The sequence below is a fragment of the Myotis myotis genome, unplaced genomic scaffold, assembly GCF_014108235.1.
Source record: "Myotis myotis isolate mMyoMyo1 unplaced genomic scaffold, mMyoMyo1.p scaffold_m19_p_4, whole genome shotgun sequence".
Classification (NCBI taxonomy): domain Eukaryota; kingdom Metazoa; phylum Chordata; class Mammalia; order Chiroptera; family Vespertilionidae; genus Myotis; species Myotis myotis.
Genome location: NW_023416346.1, coordinates 32,861,619 through 32,879,465, shown reverse-complemented (window position 1 = coordinate 32,879,465; position 17,847 = coordinate 32,861,619). Strand labels below are relative to the sequence as shown.

The 17,847-nt window shown below is 39.9% G+C and overlaps 1 protein-coding gene across 8 annotated transcripts in view; it reads left to right on the top strand.

The window, feature by feature from the left end:
* The window catches only part of OCRL (OCRL inositol polyphosphate-5-phosphatase), a 55,295-nt gene that overhangs the window by 14,753 nt on the left and 22,695 nt on the right, over nucleotides 1-17,847 (top strand). For all 8 annotated transcript variants that reach the window (XR_004966955.1, XM_036305138.1, XM_036305137.1 and 5 more), the window contains 9 exons: nucleotides 387-504; nucleotides 591-752; nucleotides 6,731-6,832; nucleotides 7,595-7,709; nucleotides 8,839-8,955; nucleotides 9,058-9,245; nucleotides 11,494-11,605; nucleotides 14,037-14,146; nucleotides 15,561-15,696. Coding sequence is in view for 7 of the 8 variants with exons in the window: in XM_036305138.1 (XP_036161031.1) it covers nucleotides 387-504; nucleotides 591-752; nucleotides 6,731-6,832; nucleotides 7,595-7,709; nucleotides 8,839-8,955; nucleotides 9,058-9,245; nucleotides 11,494-11,605; nucleotides 14,037-14,146; nucleotides 15,561-15,696 (1,160 nt within the window). In the remaining variant the exon portion in view is untranslated. The remainder of the gene's footprint in view (nucleotides 1-386; nucleotides 505-590; nucleotides 753-6,730; nucleotides 6,833-7,594; nucleotides 7,710-8,838; nucleotides 8,956-9,057; nucleotides 9,246-11,493; nucleotides 11,606-14,036; nucleotides 14,147-15,560; nucleotides 15,697-17,847) is intronic.

The following is a 17,847-nucleotide window of genomic DNA, read 5'->3' as shown; positions in this document are numbered from 1 at the left end:
GCAAGCTCCAAGGCCACACTGCCTTGGTTTGAATCCCAAATTCTACAACTTACTAGTTATATGACCTTGGTCAAGTTGCTCAACAACTCAGAGCTTCCTTTTTTTTTTTCTGTAACATGGGAAGATTTTTAATAGCACTGACCTCACGAGGTCTTTCTGATAATTAAGCAAGATAAGATATAATTCCTTACTATCAACCAGGCATTGTGCTAAATCTTCAATAAATGTTAGCGCTCATTATTTAAGGTTCAAATTAACTGTTCTAGTTAATGTGTCAATGCTCAAATCAAACCCACTGATCAAAGCAAAGCCCTATTTGTCCTGGATAAGTTGCATGTTATCCACCCCCCACCCCCTGGTTTGATGATGGATTCTGTGTCCTTCAGGGCTTCTTGGATTTGAGGATAATTTTTCAATTATGAATTTGGAGAAGAAAAATTCACAAAGTCAGCCTTTTGGGGTTCACCGGGAACCTCCACCCCCACCCCCTTCAGTGAGCAGAATGTAAGTCCTATGTCAAAACATATTTCCCATGTAGAAGACTTCTATTTTAGGCAGTTTAACTTTTGGATTTCTCATTTATTTGCTAGGCTTCCACGTGACAAAGAAGCTACTAACAAGGAACAGCCCAAAGTGACCGATACCATGCGGAAGCTCTTTGTACCAAATAACCAGTCTGGGCAGCGGGAAGGTCTCATCAAACATATCCTGGCAAAGCGAGAGAAAGAGTATGTCAACATTCAGACTTTCAGGTAGGTCTGTCTTGCACTACTGAAGTATAGCAGAAAATGGCCTTTTGATATTTAAGGTATTAGTTTAATTAGCTTAATTAAGAATCAAGGCATAATGAAAAGGAATGGTTAACTGATTCAAGCCCCTATGTCACGTGTGTCAGAGGTGACACGCGAACTCATTTTTTTGGTTGATTTTTCTTTGTTAAATGGCATTTAAATGTATAAAATAAATATCAAAAATATAAATCTTTGTTTTACTATGGTTGCAAATATCAAAAAATTTCTATATGTGACACGGCACCAGAGTTAAGTTAGGGTTTTTCAAAATCCTGACATGCTGAGCTCAAAAGGTTCGCCATCACTGCCCTATGTCTATCCGAAATAATACAAATGCCACAATTTCCCTTGGATTTTCTAACTACTAATGATACTATGTCTACTAATGTTTCTGTCTACTCTTAGAGAACCAGATCAAGCTTACATGTACTAGAGCAGTAATTTTTAACTGGTATACTTCAAGAATTTTTAAAACATGCAATACCCAATTATTTAGTCAGGAACACTGACCTCTTTTCCATTAGATCATCAAATAAAAACATGACAACAGCCAACACAACAAAGCGGTCTAGTGTGAATGAATCAAAATTATACCTATTTTTCATCAGAGACAAAAGTATATTTTTTGTTGTGCTGCAGAATTTTAGTAATTAGTTTATGTGCCACGAGATGAAAAAGGTTGAAAGTCACTGTACTAGAGAATTGTCCCGTAGCACAGTCCATAAGCAAGTGTGTTTATCTATCTGGCCTGCTGAATTTTTTTCCCACCAATATTGGAAAATTAAAGTCCACCATAACCACTAGATCTTAACTTACTTACTTTGGTAGTTAACTAAAGAACATTTCACCTAATCCTCTTGGTGGGGAGGTATGTCTTAGATCAGGGGTGGGCAAACTTTTTGACTCGATGGCCACAATGGGTTCTTAAACTGGACCGGAGGGCCAGAACAAAAGCATGGATGGTACATAGATAGTATTTGAAACCAGAGCGATAATGTGATTGCATATAGAGCTGTGCTATCAGGTAGTATATTAGTTCACATTTGTAGTTTGCCCACGGCTGTCTTAGATTCTTTCCTCTATATTATATTTTTCATGTCACCCTTACATGTTGATATCTTCTTTTCTGGATGCAATGTGTGGTATGTGGTGTGGCATGGCCTGGTGTGTATTCCAATGTACAAAGCAATAACACTTTTCTTTATTTGTGAACAGCATGTACCCTTCTGTTCCAAGATTCCAGTCCCATCTGCTATCCCATTATGCCTCATTTATTCTAATTCAATCATAGCTATATCCCTATGCTAAAACCTTCAGTTCCTTATAGTCCTCATGATGCTTATATTTGTATGTAAACAGTTAAGACAATCAGAAGTTTTCCCCCACAAAACTATATCTTCCAGGATTACAGATACCTGTAATATATGTGACACGGCACCAGATACCTGTAATCCTGGAAATAAGCTTTTTAATTCAAGCACTAGTGACCCAGGGTAGGGGGTCCCTCAGCCCAGCCTGCACCCTCTCCAATTGGGGACTCCTTGGGGGATGTCCTGTGGGATCGGGCCTAAACCAGCAGTCAGACATCCCTCTCGCAATCTGGGACCACTGGCTCCTAACCGCTCTCCTGCCTGCCTGCCTGCCCGCCTGCCCCTAACCCCTCTGTCTGCCTGCCTGATCACCCCTAACCTCTCTGCCTCCCTGATTGCCGGAGTCCGGGGTGCAGGTGAATGGGATTCCTGGCTGGCAGGCTGCTGACAGCAAGCTATCCAACGGCCGATTCTGCAAGGAATGGGGCTCCCTCCTCCCTCCTGTCAGGGTCTGGTTTGAAGGCCAGTCACGCCCCCAATTGCATGAGACCAGAGTTCCACCATCCCCCAGCCGACCGTGGCCCACAGCCCCCTCCTGCCATGGCATCCTGGGGACCACAGCCCCCTCGGCAGTCAGTGCTGGGTCACCGCGGCACCCATGGGAGCGGGTTGGGGGAGGGACCGAGAGGTCAGCAGTTCGGCCCACTAGCCAGTCCCCGCCCACCTGAGCCTCCTGCATGTGCCACCTGGCATTTGGTCGTCCCTTAGGTCGATTTGGACATTATGGACCCTGGCTCTTTATAGATGATAGATGATAGATAGATAGATAGATAGATAGATAGATAGATAGATAGATAGCTGTTACAAAATAGTTAGCCATATATATTTTTTAAATTTTTTTTGATTAAGGTATTACAAATGTGTCTTTATCCCCCCATTGTCCCCTCATCCCCCCAGTCTTACCCTCACCCCCTGTTGCCTGCATCCATCGCTTATGCTTATATGCATGCATACAAGTCCTTTGGTTGATCTCTCCCCCTAACCCCCATCCTCCCCTACCTTCCCTCTGAGGTTTGAGCATCTGATTGATGCTTCCCTGTCTCTAGATCTGTTTTTGTTCATCGGTTTATGTTGTTCATTATAGTCTACAAATGAGTGAGATCATGTGGTATATTTCTTTCACTGCCTGGCTTATTTCACTTAGCATAATGCTCTCCAGCTCCATCCATGCTGTTGCAAACGGTAGTAGTTCCTTCCTTTTTTCTGCGGCATAATATTCCATTCCATAGATGTGCCAAAGTTTTTTAATCCACTCATCTGCTGATGGGCACTTAGGCTGATTCCAAATCTTAACTATTGTAAATTGTGCTGCTATGAACATAAGGGTGCATATATCCTTTCTGATTGGTGTTTCTGGTTTCTTGGGATATATTTCTAGAAGTGGGATCACTGGGTCAAATGGGAGTTCCATTTTTAGTTTTTTGAGGAAACTCCATACTGTTTTCCACAGTGGCTGCACCAGTCTGCATTCCCACCAGCAGTGCACGAGTGTTTCTTTTTCTCTGCATCCTCGCCAGCATTTGTCCTTTGTTGATTTGTTGATGATAGCCAGTCTGACAGGTGTGAGATGGTACCTCATTATTGTTTTGATTTACATCTCTCAGATGATTAGTGACTTTGAACATGTTTTCATATGTCTCTTGGCCTTCCTTATGTCTTCTTTCAAAAAGTATCTGTTTAGATCCGTTGCCCGTTTTTTGATTAGGTTGTTTGTTGCCGGGGTCCAGCCCCAGCGGTCCAGGGGTTCCCAAAGGTGTGGACGGAGTCGGCGAAGAATGTTTTACACAGAGACAGCGTTCAGAACTCTCTAGCTTTCCTTAGTCTCTGTGGATCTTCCTGTGCCTGGCTGAGGCCACAGAGAGAGATCCCAAGGCAAGCTGAGCCTTTATTTTATAGTGAGAGATAAACAAGGTAGTGGTTACCAAAGTTACACTGTTCTTGGGAGTTTCACTTGTTTTTGTTCTTGTGAGTTTCACTTGTTTACACCATGGTTATACTTCCTGCACTTCCTCAGCCCATTAGCTTCCCAGATAAGATCTAGGGAGTGTTACAAGGTCAAGCCTAATTATGCTAAGAGGACGGTGCCCTCTAAGCTGGGAATTGTTTGTGACTTTGCCCACAGGTCAGTCTGAGGCTTAACCCTATATCGGCTCCCCACAGTTTGTCTTCCTTTTGTTAAGTTGCATGAGTTCCCTGTAAATGTTGGAGATTAAACCCTTATCAGAGATATCATTGGCAAATATGTTCTCCCATGCAGTGGGTTTTCTTGTTGTTTTGTTGATGGTTTCTTTTGCTGTGCAGAAGCTTTTTATTTTGATGTAGTTCCATTTGTTTATTTTCCCTTCAGTTTCCATTGCCCTAGGAGCTGTGTCGGTGAAGATATTGCTATGGCATATATCTGAGATCTTGCTTCCTGTGGATTCCTCTAATATTTTTATGGTTTCCCGTCTTACGTTTAAGTCCTTTATCCATTTTGAGTTTATTTTTGTGTATGGTGTAAGTTGGTGGTCTAGTTTCATTTTTTTGCATGTGTATGACCAAGTGTTTTAGGACCATTTATTAAAGAGACTGTCTTGACTCCATTGTATGTTCTTGCCTCCTTTGTCAAATATTAATTGAGCATAGTGGTTTGGGTTGATTCTGGGTTCTCTATTCTATTCCATTGGTCTTGATATATAGCTTGATATCTGGTATTGAGATCCCACCGACTTTGTTCTTCTTTCTTAAGATCGCTACAGTTATTTGGGTTTTGTTTTGTTTTGTTTTGTTTTTTATTCCAGAAGAATATTTGGAGAGTTCTTTCTAGATCTGTGAAATATGCCGTCGGTATTTTAATGGGGAGTTCATTGAATTTATAGATTGCTTTGGGTAGTATGGACATTTTAATGATGTTGATTCTACCAATCCATGAACATGGTATGTTCTTCCATCTGTTTATTTCTTCCTCTATCTCTTTTTTCAACATCTTGTAGGTTTCTGAGTACAGGTCTTTTACCTCCTTAGTTAAGTTTATTCCTAGGTATCTTAATTTTTTGTATGCAATGGTAGATGTTTAGTAATTTCTCTTTCTGTAAGTTCACTATTGGTGTATAAAAATGCCATGGATTTCTTGGCATTAATTTTGTATCCTGCTACATTGCCAAATTCGTTTATTAAGTCTAATAATTTTTTGATGGAGTCTTTAGGGTTTTCTATGTACAGTATCATGTCACCTGCGAATAATGGCAATTTTACTTCTTCTTTTCCAATTTGGATGCCTTTTATTTCTTCTTCTTGTCTGATCGCTATGGCTAGTACTTCTAGTACTATGTTGAACAGGAGTGGTGAAAGCTGGCATCCCTGTCTTGTTCCTGTTCTTAAGGGAAATGGTTTTAGTTTTTGCCCATTGAGGATGATGTTGGCTGTAGGTTTGTCATATAAGGCTTTTATTATGTTGAGGTATGATCCTTCTATTCCCACTTTGCTGAGTGTTTTTATCAGAAAAGGGTGCTGGACTTTGCCAAATGCCTTTTCTGCATCAATCGATATGATTATGTGATTTTTTTCTCTCAATTTGCTTATGTGATGTATCACATTTATTGATTTGTGGATATTGTACCATCCTTGCATACCTGGAATAAATCCCACTTAGTCGTGGTGTATGATCTTTCTAGTGTAATGCTGGGTCCGGTTTGCTAGAATTTTGTTGAGGATTTTAGCATCTATGTTCATGAGGGATATTGGCCTGTAATTCTCTTTCTTTGTGGTGTCTTTATCTGGTTTGGGGATTAGGGTAATGCTGGTTTCATAGAAAGAGCTTGAATTTTTCGGGATAGTCTGAGAAGGATTGGTTTTAGTTCTTCTTTGAATGTTTGGTAAAACTCCCCTGTGAAGCCATCTGTTCCAGGGCTTTTGTTTGCTGGAAGCTTTTTGATTATTGTTTCAATTTCATCAGTAGTTATCGGCCTATTCAGGTTTTTTGATTCTTCCTGATTGAGTTTTGGAAGTTTGTATTTTTCTAGGAATGTGTCCATTTCGTTGAGATTGCCCAGTTTTTTGGAGTAGAGTTGTTTGTAGTATTTTTTTACAATCCTTTGTATATCAGTAGGGTCAGTTGTTACTTCACCGCTTTCATTTCTGATTTTGTTTATTTGGGTCGTCTCTCTTTGTTTCTTGGTGAGCCTGGTGAGAGGTTCATCAATCTTGTTTATCCTTTCAAAGAACCAGCTCTTAGTTATCCATATTAAACACACTTACAGCATGACGATATCTCTTCCCCATCAGTAAGCTCTCCCTCCAAGTATGAGTTTGGATGGAGTTGAATTGAAAAGAAATATGGCAGATCAATTAACTTTGTGTTTTTTAAATAGAGACGGCTCCTTTCTATAGGTTCACCTAATGTAAAGCTTAGAGAGAATAAGCTCACTGCCTTTGTGTTCTACATGCAGGCGGTTTTTCTTATGTTTGGCAAAACATTTGAGAAATTATGTTGGCTTATTTTGAACATACCGTTGTATAGAAGTGATGAGAGAACTTCCATTGGTTCATTGTTGACATTTGTTTTTACTTTTTTTTTGTATTATGTATTAGATTTTTTGTTGGAACTTGGAATGTGAATGGCCAGTCTCCTGATAGTGGGTTAGAACCTTGGCTGAACTGTGATCCGGATCCTCCTGATATCTACTGCATTGGGTAAAGAACACATTTGGACTTTCCTTTTGGCTGTATGTTTGGTGTTAGTTTATGTGAAATTTTGCCTTCCTTTTTTAAAAACAAAAACAAAAAACTTTGTGGTAAAATTCTGCTGTAGACTCTAAGTGAGAGTTATTTGTGGGTCAATTTTGTGAGATCAAAAATGAACAGATGTCTAAAATGGTATAAAGAAGCATCTAGTCCTCTTGAAATACAGAAAACTATATTCTTCACAGAAACTGAGACATGGAGTCAGTTCTAACAGTTACTATTTCTAGGATGTATAAGCAAAACTCTTCTGTATCCCTTGTGGAGAGCTGTGTGTATACATCTTGCATAGCCTGTGCATATACTTGTGGGGAGTCTTTTTTTAAAATATATTTTATTGATTTTTTACAGAGAGGAAGGGAGAGGGATAGAGAGTTGGAAACACCGATGAGAGAGAAACATCGATCAGCTGCTTCCTGCACACCTCCTACTGGGGATGTGCCCGCAACCAAGGTACATGCCCTTGACCGGAATCGAACCTGGGATCTTTCAGTCCGTAGGCCAACGCGCTATCCACTGAGCCAAACCGGTTAGGGCTGTGGGGAGTCTTTTGAAAAGAAAGCTACTTATCCTTACAGATCACCTGGGTCAGCAGAGCAGTTCTATAAAATTTCTCTCTGTCCCATTTCTTTTTTCACCTAATGTCTCAAAATGGGACAGTAGGTAGCTATAATTATGGGATATGTATAGATTTTACATCCTCTTGCTTCTCAGATTCCAAGAGCTGGACTTGAGCACAGAAGCATTTTTCTACTTTGAATCCATCAAAGAACAAGAATGGTCCATGGCTGTGGAAAGGGCTTTGCATTCCAAAGCCAAGTACAAGAAAGTAAGTCACATTTAATTATCTTTTTAGTATGTGACTAAATAAAACTGTCTAGAATTTATTGTTATCTATAACTGGTTCCAAAAGAATGATTTAATTGATTTTTTTCTCATGTATAATACTGGAATAGGGCAGACTAATCCTTTTTATACCTACCTTAGAAAAAAATTTCCTGAGCTTTCTGATTCTGTATTTTCATTGCTCGGTTAGCTTTTAGGAGAAAAAAAAATTGTTCTTATAACAATAATTAAAACAATTACCTATAAAGCCACTGATTTGTGGAGTAAGAGTTTAAGGTTGAAATTGTTCACTGACATTGTCAGAAATGAATGCTTTACAGAAAAGCAGTTTGAAGCATGCAGATGCATAGGGTATGTTTTGGAATCAGAGCAAGAATACAAAGTGTTGTGGTATTTAAATGAGTTCTAAACTTGGTCATAAGTCAAGACTTTAGCAAGGTGGGCCAATTTGTTGGTCTTTAGAAGGCACAAGGTAGAGGCTACCATAAGAGTTGTTTTAATTGCAGGGTTACCACACTAAGACCTTTAAAAGGAGTTATCTGCCTGAGTAATTTTTATCTGTATCTTCTAACAGTTGATGTAGGTAATAAATATCCTGATGATGTTATTCCTCTCAAATCAGCCCCTGCCTAATACATATTTCAGACATATGTCTAGTTCTAGTTCACAGACTTAAGATAATTAAAATAAAAGGGAAACTGGAAATTAGAAACTAGGAAGGAGGGAAAAAGGAACAAACTGGGATAGAGGTTTTCTCTTCACTATTTGAATTTTTAATACGCCCTACTCCTGATAGGCTAAAAAAAGTGATTAAAATAATGACTCTAGAGCTGAGTGCACTCATTGTGATTAAAAAGTAATTAAAATAATGGCTCTAGAGCTGAGTGCACTCATTGTCCCCCGAAGACTTTTAACTTACTGGTCAGAAGAGCTTCCCAAGAGAAATTTTGTTTCCTCTTCATGGAGGTCCACCAAGAAATTAGATGATTTGGATACAGGTTGGGTATTTGTTATGTCTTCTTGATGGAAATTTAGTTGTATGAAGTTAGATATGTGGTATCTAAAAAGAGTGGTATTAACATGAACTCTTTCTAACACCTTGGCTCTCATAGGTTCAACTAGTTCGCCTTGTTGGAATGATGCTCATGATATTTGCCAGAAAGGATCAGTGGCAATATATCTGTGATGTTGCTACAGAAACAGTTGGAACTGGAGTCATGGGGAAAATGGTGAGTTCCTTTGGAAATGAGCTTGATTATTACTTATGTCCATGTGAAGTTCAGTTGCTATTTGTATCTTTGAACTAACTGAATAATTACTCTTGCCAACAGGGAAACAAAGGTGGGGTAGCAGTGAGGTTTGTATTTCACAATACTACGTTTTGCATTGTCAATTCCCACCTGGCTGCCCATGTGGAGGACTTCGAGAGAAGGAATCAAGATTATAAGGACATCTGTGCACGAATGAGTTTTGTGGTCCCAAATCAGGCCCTCCCGCAGCTGAACATCATGAAACATGAGTGAGTGGTTAAGTCTCCTTTAGCCTTGGAATAGTAGAGCTGAGAAAAGAATAAGCATGGTGAGAAACTGTAGAACCGTGAAGAGTAAGGGATTACCATTTAGGCATAGAGTCACAAAGAAGAGCGGGTTTGGAGGAATAGATTCATGGAGACAGAGAAATTAGATGCTATCAGAGGAAAGGTTAATTCTGTTAGGGCATCTCAAGTAATGCAGGAAGGGTCTGTTCATTGGAGTCAGCTTTTATTGTTTTCTAATTATAAAATAGAAATATTTGTTGTAAATGTAATAAGGATAAGATTAAAAGTAAAAATCCCTGATTTCTTATCCTCTACTCTCCCCAGCCAATCCCTCTCTCCAGAGGAAACCACTACTAACAGTTTGGTGTGTATCCTTCTAAGTCCATGCTGTCCAATATGACAGCCAGGGGTTCTGAAAAGCAGCTAGGCTGAGCTGAGATGTGCTATAATCATAAACTATACAGTGGATTTCAGAGACTTGGGAAAACATGTAAAATATCTAAAATTTTTAGTATTGATTACATGATGAAATGATAACGGATATATTGAGTTAAATGAAATTTATTGTTGAAGTTATTTTCACTTTCTTTTACTTTTTAAATGAAATGATTACAAATTTACAATTACATTTGTGATGTGCATTGTATTTCTTTTGAATAGTGCTGTTCTAGACTTTTTTCTATGCACATACAAGCACATACTTATTATATGGGACTATATTGCCCTATTTATTGTGGATCTCTTTTTAAGCCAGTATATATAGATCTACATTGTTCTTTTAATACCTGTGAATCATTAAGAATAGGGGTGGTGGAGATTTAAAGACCCCAATGGATCAGTATGAGAGACAGTTTAGTGAAGAATGGGACTTAGTAAGGATAGAAGCAGAAATCAATTGAGGAATGGGTTGGGTGGTAGAAAATGATCAGTTGTAAAGAAATTAATACTGGTAATTGAAATTCTGAGAGGATGATGTGGTTTCGAATAAGTGGTTTGAGATGGGAATTGTAGGAAAACAAAAGATAATCTCGGGGTAGTAGAATCAGTAGAGAGTCGGGTAACTGAGGAAAGAGCACATATCTGGGGTAGGGGCAGAAGGATAGTGATGTTGGCCTGTTTTCATATTGTCTCAATAATTAGGATCAGGTGGAATTCTGTTTCACAGTGGTAAAATCAAGGCCTTGGCATTAAAGGTCATAAAGTTACCCTGAAGTTCCATAAATTTATTTCCTCAGGATTCCAGAAATTCCGTGTTGCACTTAAGATTGGCAAAGAGACTCATTCAGTGCTTGAGTAGCTCACAGGAGAATCCATTTGGTATGGTAATTTCAAGGTCTCACCTGTGGGGTTCTCAGCACATGTCGGGGTCTGTTGGTGTGATTGGGAGCCTATAGATCCCAACATATTTCAGTCTCCTTTCTGCTTGGGATTTGGAGCACAGATTTGGGGCAGGGGCAGAAAGATTGGCTGCAGCAGAGAGCCCTGGACCCACTTTTCCCAGTGATCCCTGCCTGGGAGAGGTGTCATTCAGACCACGCAGACCTTAGTGGAGAGCCTACAGAATCCAGGGCTTATAGAGACAGAAAACATTCAGATTCTCTTCCCTTAGAGACCTGGCAAGCAGCCAGGCAAAATTTTGAAACTGGTCCAGCAAGTAAACTACATGCTTCTCTCAGGCAGTTAACTCCTTGGCTTCTGAATCCCATACATATACTGTGTTATTTCCTTGCCATTGTTCTTCATGTTTGGAGTGCCTACCCTCCTGCCTATTTTATAATCCCTAGTCCCTCTCAGGTATTGATAGTGCTTGCCCCTAAAGGACAATTTCAGCTTCAGGCCCTTGTCAGATAGTGACAAATCCTTATCAACAATCTGCCCATTTTTCTTCTCTGATTGATTTTTATGCTAACTATGGCTATTTCTGTGTATATATTTCTCTTTTTTAAATGTTTATTAAACTTATTGGGGTGACATTGGTCAGCATGAACATATAGGTTTCAGGTGTGAGTTTCGGTGTTACACGATCTGTATATTGCACCATGTGCCTACCACCCAAAGTCAAATCTTCTGTCACCTTCTGTTAGGACCCTCCCCCCCTTCCCTCTGGCAATCACCACACTGTTTGTGTTCATGAATTTTATATCCCACATATGAGTGAAATCATATAGTTCTTAGTTTTTTCTGACTGACTAATTTCACTTAGCATGTTCATATATTTCTTGATCCTCAGTGTGGTCATCTGGTTGGGAGATTTGAACTATAGACTTTGCATGCCTGATGCCAACGAAGTGAAGAGTCTTATTAGCAGGAATGATCTTCCGAGACTCCTGAAATTTGACCAGGTAAGTAAATTTTCATTTTATAGGTACTTTCTTAGATAGCAGATAAAATTGTTATGAGACAGACGTGTGGGAGGTGTGTCTTACTCTAGGAATAGATGGAAGGATCTCATTGTCTTGGGAAACAGGGTGATTAGTGATGCAGTGAATGCACACAAGGTTTGTGGTGCTTTTATGAAGCACTTAGATGGCAGGAGGTGAGATAGTGATAAAGAGTAAATATAAGGTTATTCATTAACTTTTTATCAAGAAAAGATTTGTGTCAATGAGTTGGAGGATGGGTGGGATGAATTTGAGAACACTTCCTGGAGGAAGTGGGCCTTCAGCCATGTTGATGTGGTTTGGCAGATGGAATAGGGAAAGCTGCTCTGATTGTTCGGCAGGCTCAGCAATAGTTTAGAGGTAAAAGGGAAGTCCTGTAAGGGAATCGGGAAGCACAGAAGAGAAGTTTGGGACAAATAACACAGACTGTGGTTTAATGTGAACTGATTGAGGGGTTGGAGCTAGCTGAGTTATAGATGTTAAAATCTGTGGGGAAAGTATTGTTTTGGTAACATTTATATAAAACTTGATATTCTGGAACCTAGTTTTCTGTAAATTTGCCTCGGAACCTGGCACATGACTTGAATTTTTGTTTCAGCTTATGAGTACTGGATGCTAAAAGTGAATGCTTATTTGACTGTCTTTAAATCCTTCCATGAGCCTTTTGATCTGACATACTAAAATTTCAGGTGTTTTGCAGTAGAATGGTTTTTATAGTGATCCTTTCTTGTCTGTCTTCCTTCACATTGAAGTTGGTTGGCTAATTTCTTTGCATGGCTTTATCTGTTCTGCCTCCAAAGGGGTTATAGTTGGATTAAATTCTTCGTCTTATGTACTTCTGGTAAAATATTTGAGTGAGGATAACTTTCAAAACAATCTGTAGCTCTTCACTGAATTTGACTTTTGGAATTATCCAACATTTGTGTGGTATTTTTTTAAATCCTCACCTGACGATATTTTTTTCATTGATTTTTAGAGAGAGTGGGAGGACGGGGAAGAGACAGAGAGAAAAACATCATTGTGAGAGAGACATATAGATTGCCTCCCTCATGTGCCCCAATTAGGGCCAGGATCGAGCCTGTAACTAAGGTATGTGCCCTTGACCAGAATAGAACCTGGTGACTCTTCAGTTTGTGGGCCGACGCTCTAACCACTGAGCAACTGGTTAGAGCTGTGTGCTTTTCTTTCTTTTTTTTTTTTTTTAGAGAGAGAGAGGGAGAGAGAGATATAGCAACAACAATGATGGGAGAGAATAATTGATCGGCTGCCTCCTGCACACCCCACACTGGGGATCAAGCCTGAAACCTGGGCAAGTGCTCTGACCAGGAATCGAACCATGGCTTCCTGGTTCATAGGTTGATGTTCAACCACTGAGCCATACCAGCTGGGCATGTGTGCTTTTTTTAAAAGTAAAATTGTGCTAGATGGTTCTTGTCCAACTTCAGGGAATTTAGGAATATTCTGATTTAATTTTTCCATTTTACCTAACCATTATTACCAATAAATAATCAGCAGTGTGCTCATAATGAGCATCTATCTGTTGATGAGTTTGCATGCTATGGGAATTACATGATTCAATTCATAAGGTACAGAAATTTTATTTATATACTTTGACAGTTGCAAAGGCTGTGGAACTAACTACTTAGAAATGGCCAATCTACCAGATTATCACTTATTAAGACTAGAGGCCCGGTGCACAAAAGTCGTGCACAGGTGCGGTCCCCAGGCCTGGCTAGCGATTGAAGCATGAGTGTCTGGCGTGGAAGGGCAGGTCCCAGCTGACCTCGGGGCCCTGGGCAGGACCTGGGCCCTCAGACCCCCGCATGACCCCTCCTCCTGAGTCATGGCGCCCGAGTCCCCACAGAGATGCAGTGAGCATGGCTTGATGCCGTGGGCTGGGGTGCAGTGTGGGCCTCTGGGCAATCTATCGGCGCAGCACAGAAGCACAGCAGGCAGCACACTCTCTCCTGGCTGGCCTCGCAGACTGGCTCCTGCACAAACCCACAGGGAGCCTGACTGGCCCCTGTGGTCCTGGCAGCTGCAGTCCAGCTCATCTGGAAGATGCCGTGGCACCTAAGTGTGGGGGCTTCCCCGACACACAAGCCCTGGCATCCCAGGGGAGGGTAGCAGGGGAAGTGAGAGTGAGCTCAGCGGACACCCCGCATTCTCACCACACCTCTGTCCCTGTCATCCCCGCCCAGGTAGCCAGCAAGAGGTCACAGCGTGTCACCACCGATGCCTGCCATGTTTTGTGCTCTCTCCTCCCCCCAGGTCGTCACTGCACGTCATAGGGAGCGGTCGAACTCCTGATCGAGGGGACAATTTGTATATTAGGCTTTTATTACATAGGACGGTGTGACCCTGCTTATGTGATGCTTCTTTCTATTTGTAGCTAAATATTCAGCGCACACAGAAAAAGGCTTTTGCTGACTTCACTGAAGGGGAAATCAGGTTTATCCCCACTTATAAGTATGACTCCAAAACAGACCGATGGGATTCCAGGTAAAGTAGCAAAAGCCTCCTCGAGGAATAGGTTAAGGCCTGATCTTATTTCTGCCCCTCCATGGTGGTGAAGGGGTAGGAAATTTTTAGGTAATGCCACAGAAGCAGATATAAAACACCTGTTGGTTCAGTGCTATTATAGAAGAGTTTTTAATTCACGTGAACTCAAAGATGAGCATATTTTTAAAAAGTATAACTTCTATATCAGGGCTGTTGCAGTCTTATGGGCTATCTGCAGTACCTTATTTTTTTCACTCTGGCAGACTTGCTTGGATTTCTTAACTATTTGACTCAAGACACCAGAAAATGAAAACAAAGAGCCATGGAAGTTCTTCCAGCACAGTGGTTCTCAATCCTGAGTACACTTTAGAATCTCTTGGGGGACTTTAAAAAATACTGATGTCTGGGCCCAACATCTGCAGCTGCCAGAGAAAGCTGAGACCCGCTGTCTGGGGGCTCTTTGTTTCCTAATTACCTCTAGTAAAGTGCCATTGCCAGTACATTTCTGGTAACTATTGGTCTTCTACCTATTATCTATTTCTTTGTTTCCTAGCTGGCTGAGCCCCTGGACATACTCAGCTTCTTTAGACTCAGGGAGCACTAGGGTGGGGAGGGAGGAGTCTGTGCTCCACAGAAGCTGGTCAGAAAGTGAAAGGTGACACTGGCAGAAGATCTGTACTCTTGGCCTTATTTCTTCCACTCACCTGACTTGAAATTCAACTGAAGAGCTACTGATAAGAACTTATTTGTGTCACCTTCTGGATCAGGTGTACAAGGTGTTGCTTATTTTAATAGAATGATGAATGGAATTTTTCCCCATCTTTGGTATTCTATGGGCTCTTAAGTATTCAGACTGGCATGCTTAGATGTTAGTTCATTTCTATTAGAAGCTAGACTTGTTCATAAAAATCCAGGTTTAAAGGAGAAATCCAATTACTCATCTCCAGGGAGTAAGCCCAGTCTAGGAATATAGTATTGGATTTTTAGATTTTTATTAGTTGTCTATTTATTGTGACGTATCATTATAGTTTATAGAGCCAAGGAAGAGGACATTTTCTGTATATAATCCTGACCTGAGGATATTTTAAGAAGGTACTATTATACTTTCCCCCAGGACAATGTCGTTGAAGATGTAATCCTAATCTTTAGGAGCACTGTTTATTCATTCATTAGATAGGTGTTTATTGAACACCTACTTTGCAACAGATACTGTACTAGGGACTGGGAATTCAGTGGCAACAAGCGGACACAGTCCCTTCACAGAGCTTGCAATATGGTAGAGACGATAATAGTAGGGGTTGTTAATGAAGGAGAAGTATATAACAAGAGCGCCTAACCCAGGTTTGAACCAGTGTGGTAGGTATTACATTCTTGTGTGGTATGTTCTCATTATAATTCCTTTCTTTATTTGCAGTGGGAAATGTCGGGTTCCAGCCTGGTGTGACCGAATTCTTTGGAGAGGAACAAATGTTAATCAGCTTCATTACCGGAGTCACATGGAACTAAAAACCAGTGACCACAAGCCTGTTAGCGCCCTCTTCCTTATTGGGGTAAAGGCTTGTTTGTTTATTCATTTGTTTGTGGGTTAAGTATCTGTATTCTTAGAGCATTTTTAGACTCAGAACAGATCAGTATTTCAGTGAGCCATAAATGTTTCCATAACCAAACAGTCATTTGCAGCATTGAGAAGTTAGTACCCTTGACCCTCCTAAATGCGGTCTCTATGGCTCTTACACTGCAGGCCTTTTAGTGACACAAATGTTTCTCATGCTGCATAATGGCGAGGGAGTAACCTTAGCCTCCTAAAGTCCTTATACATAAAAAAGAGAGGCTAGGTTTTAAAGGACGAGTGGCTTTTCTTCAGAAATAGTAAGAAGTTGAAGCATCAAGAGAGAGGTTCCAGGTGGAGGGGTGCTGATATCAGGAGCAAAAGCACAGACTGGTCAGAAGACAACCAAATTTGTATAAATATACTGTACCTTAAGAAGCATATTCTACAATGAAGTCTTCCCATCCAGGAACACAGGTTTCACATTTCTCTTTAACTCCATTGTACGCTGGTCTAGGTAAATGGCCAATTATTTAACTTTTTGTTGTGAGTAAAGCTTTTGTTTTCATATTGCATATTCTAGCTGTGTGTTATTAGTATGCAGGTTATATCTTGGGATCGTGTTGATTTATTACAGCTAGTACATTTATATGATTTCTTGTAGATTTTCCAGACCTGCAGTCATGTAATCTGTAAGAATCTGTATAGTGCAGTGCTTGATAGAATGGATATTATAGCTAGAACTGCTTAGATTCAATTCCCAGCCCAACCACTTTCTGTGTAACCATGGAAAATTTGTGTAACATCTCTATGCCTCAGTTTTATCCTCTACAAAATGGGGTTAAAATAGTACCTGCTTATGAGGATTAATGAGGTAAAACATGCCAAACAGCATAGGAGGATAATCACTTTCCTCTGAGTATATGTTGATTTGGGGGGTTTCTGAGATAGGTTATCACTAACATGTCTTATCCTACTCCTGCATTAAAGGGGAATGAATTTGAGGCATTTCTTTTATGTACAAAATTAGTTTTTTGATCTTAAAACAGATTCTAAATTTTATTGAGGCAATCATGACTTCACTTTTGTGCATTTTGAAATTTTAAAATAATAATAAATGTTCCTCAAATAGTAGCTAGTGTGTGCCAGGGACTGTGTAAGGCAATTTACACACATCTCATTTACGCCTTCCAATAATGCTTTGAGTTAAATATTTCTCATTTAACAGGTGAGCAAATGGAGAACCAATGCATTTAAATAACTTCTTTAAGAGCATTCAGCTAGAAGGATTGCTGAAATTCAAATCTATTAACTCTGTTTAACTCCCAAGCCTACTAGTATAGATGTTCTTTCCACTACCCCACAATGCTTCTATAGGTCTAAAGAACTTACTGACTAGATATGCCTTCAGATACTACTTTTAGCCCACCTAATTTTTAGTTTGTACTTGTGGCTACCCTGTTTTATTATTTGAGTTCTCTAAATCCATTTTTTAAAGGATGTCTTTCCTGAAACACTGTCTTTATGGTCTAATGAGTTATGCTTGGCTTTTTTGTTTGTATTTCTTTTTAGAACCTTGGACTATTTGTAATACTCCATACATTTTACTCCATAGCTCCCAGCAGGGTATTTAAAAATTTTCATGCTTCCTGTATATTTTTGTGTATCTTTAAGGTCTATCTTTCTAGTTTTTACTACTTTTTAAATTACACAGGAATTCAAAAGTTCTTTCTCTTTAAAATTAAAAATAAGCAAAATTTACAGATAAGGCTGAAGATCTTCAATTCCTTTCTATCCCTTTTCCCCCCTTTGACCAAACCCCCACTCCCCAGCTAAGCCAACTACCCTTATGAATTTATATCTTTCTAGACCAGCACTGTTCAATAGGTTTTTCTGTGATGATGGAAATGTTCTAGATCTATCCTGTCCAGTACAGTAGCTACAAGCTGCAGGCAGGTGTTGATCACTTGAAGTGTGGCTAGTCGCTAGTGTGACTTTGGGAACTGAATTTTTAATTCTCTTCACTTTGAAATAACTTAAAGGTCCCTATGCGACTATTATATTGGACAATACAGTTCTAGACCTTTATGTATGCTTTTCTGTTTATCCACAGATGTTTGCTCAGCTTTGATGTGTTTATTTTCCACATTTG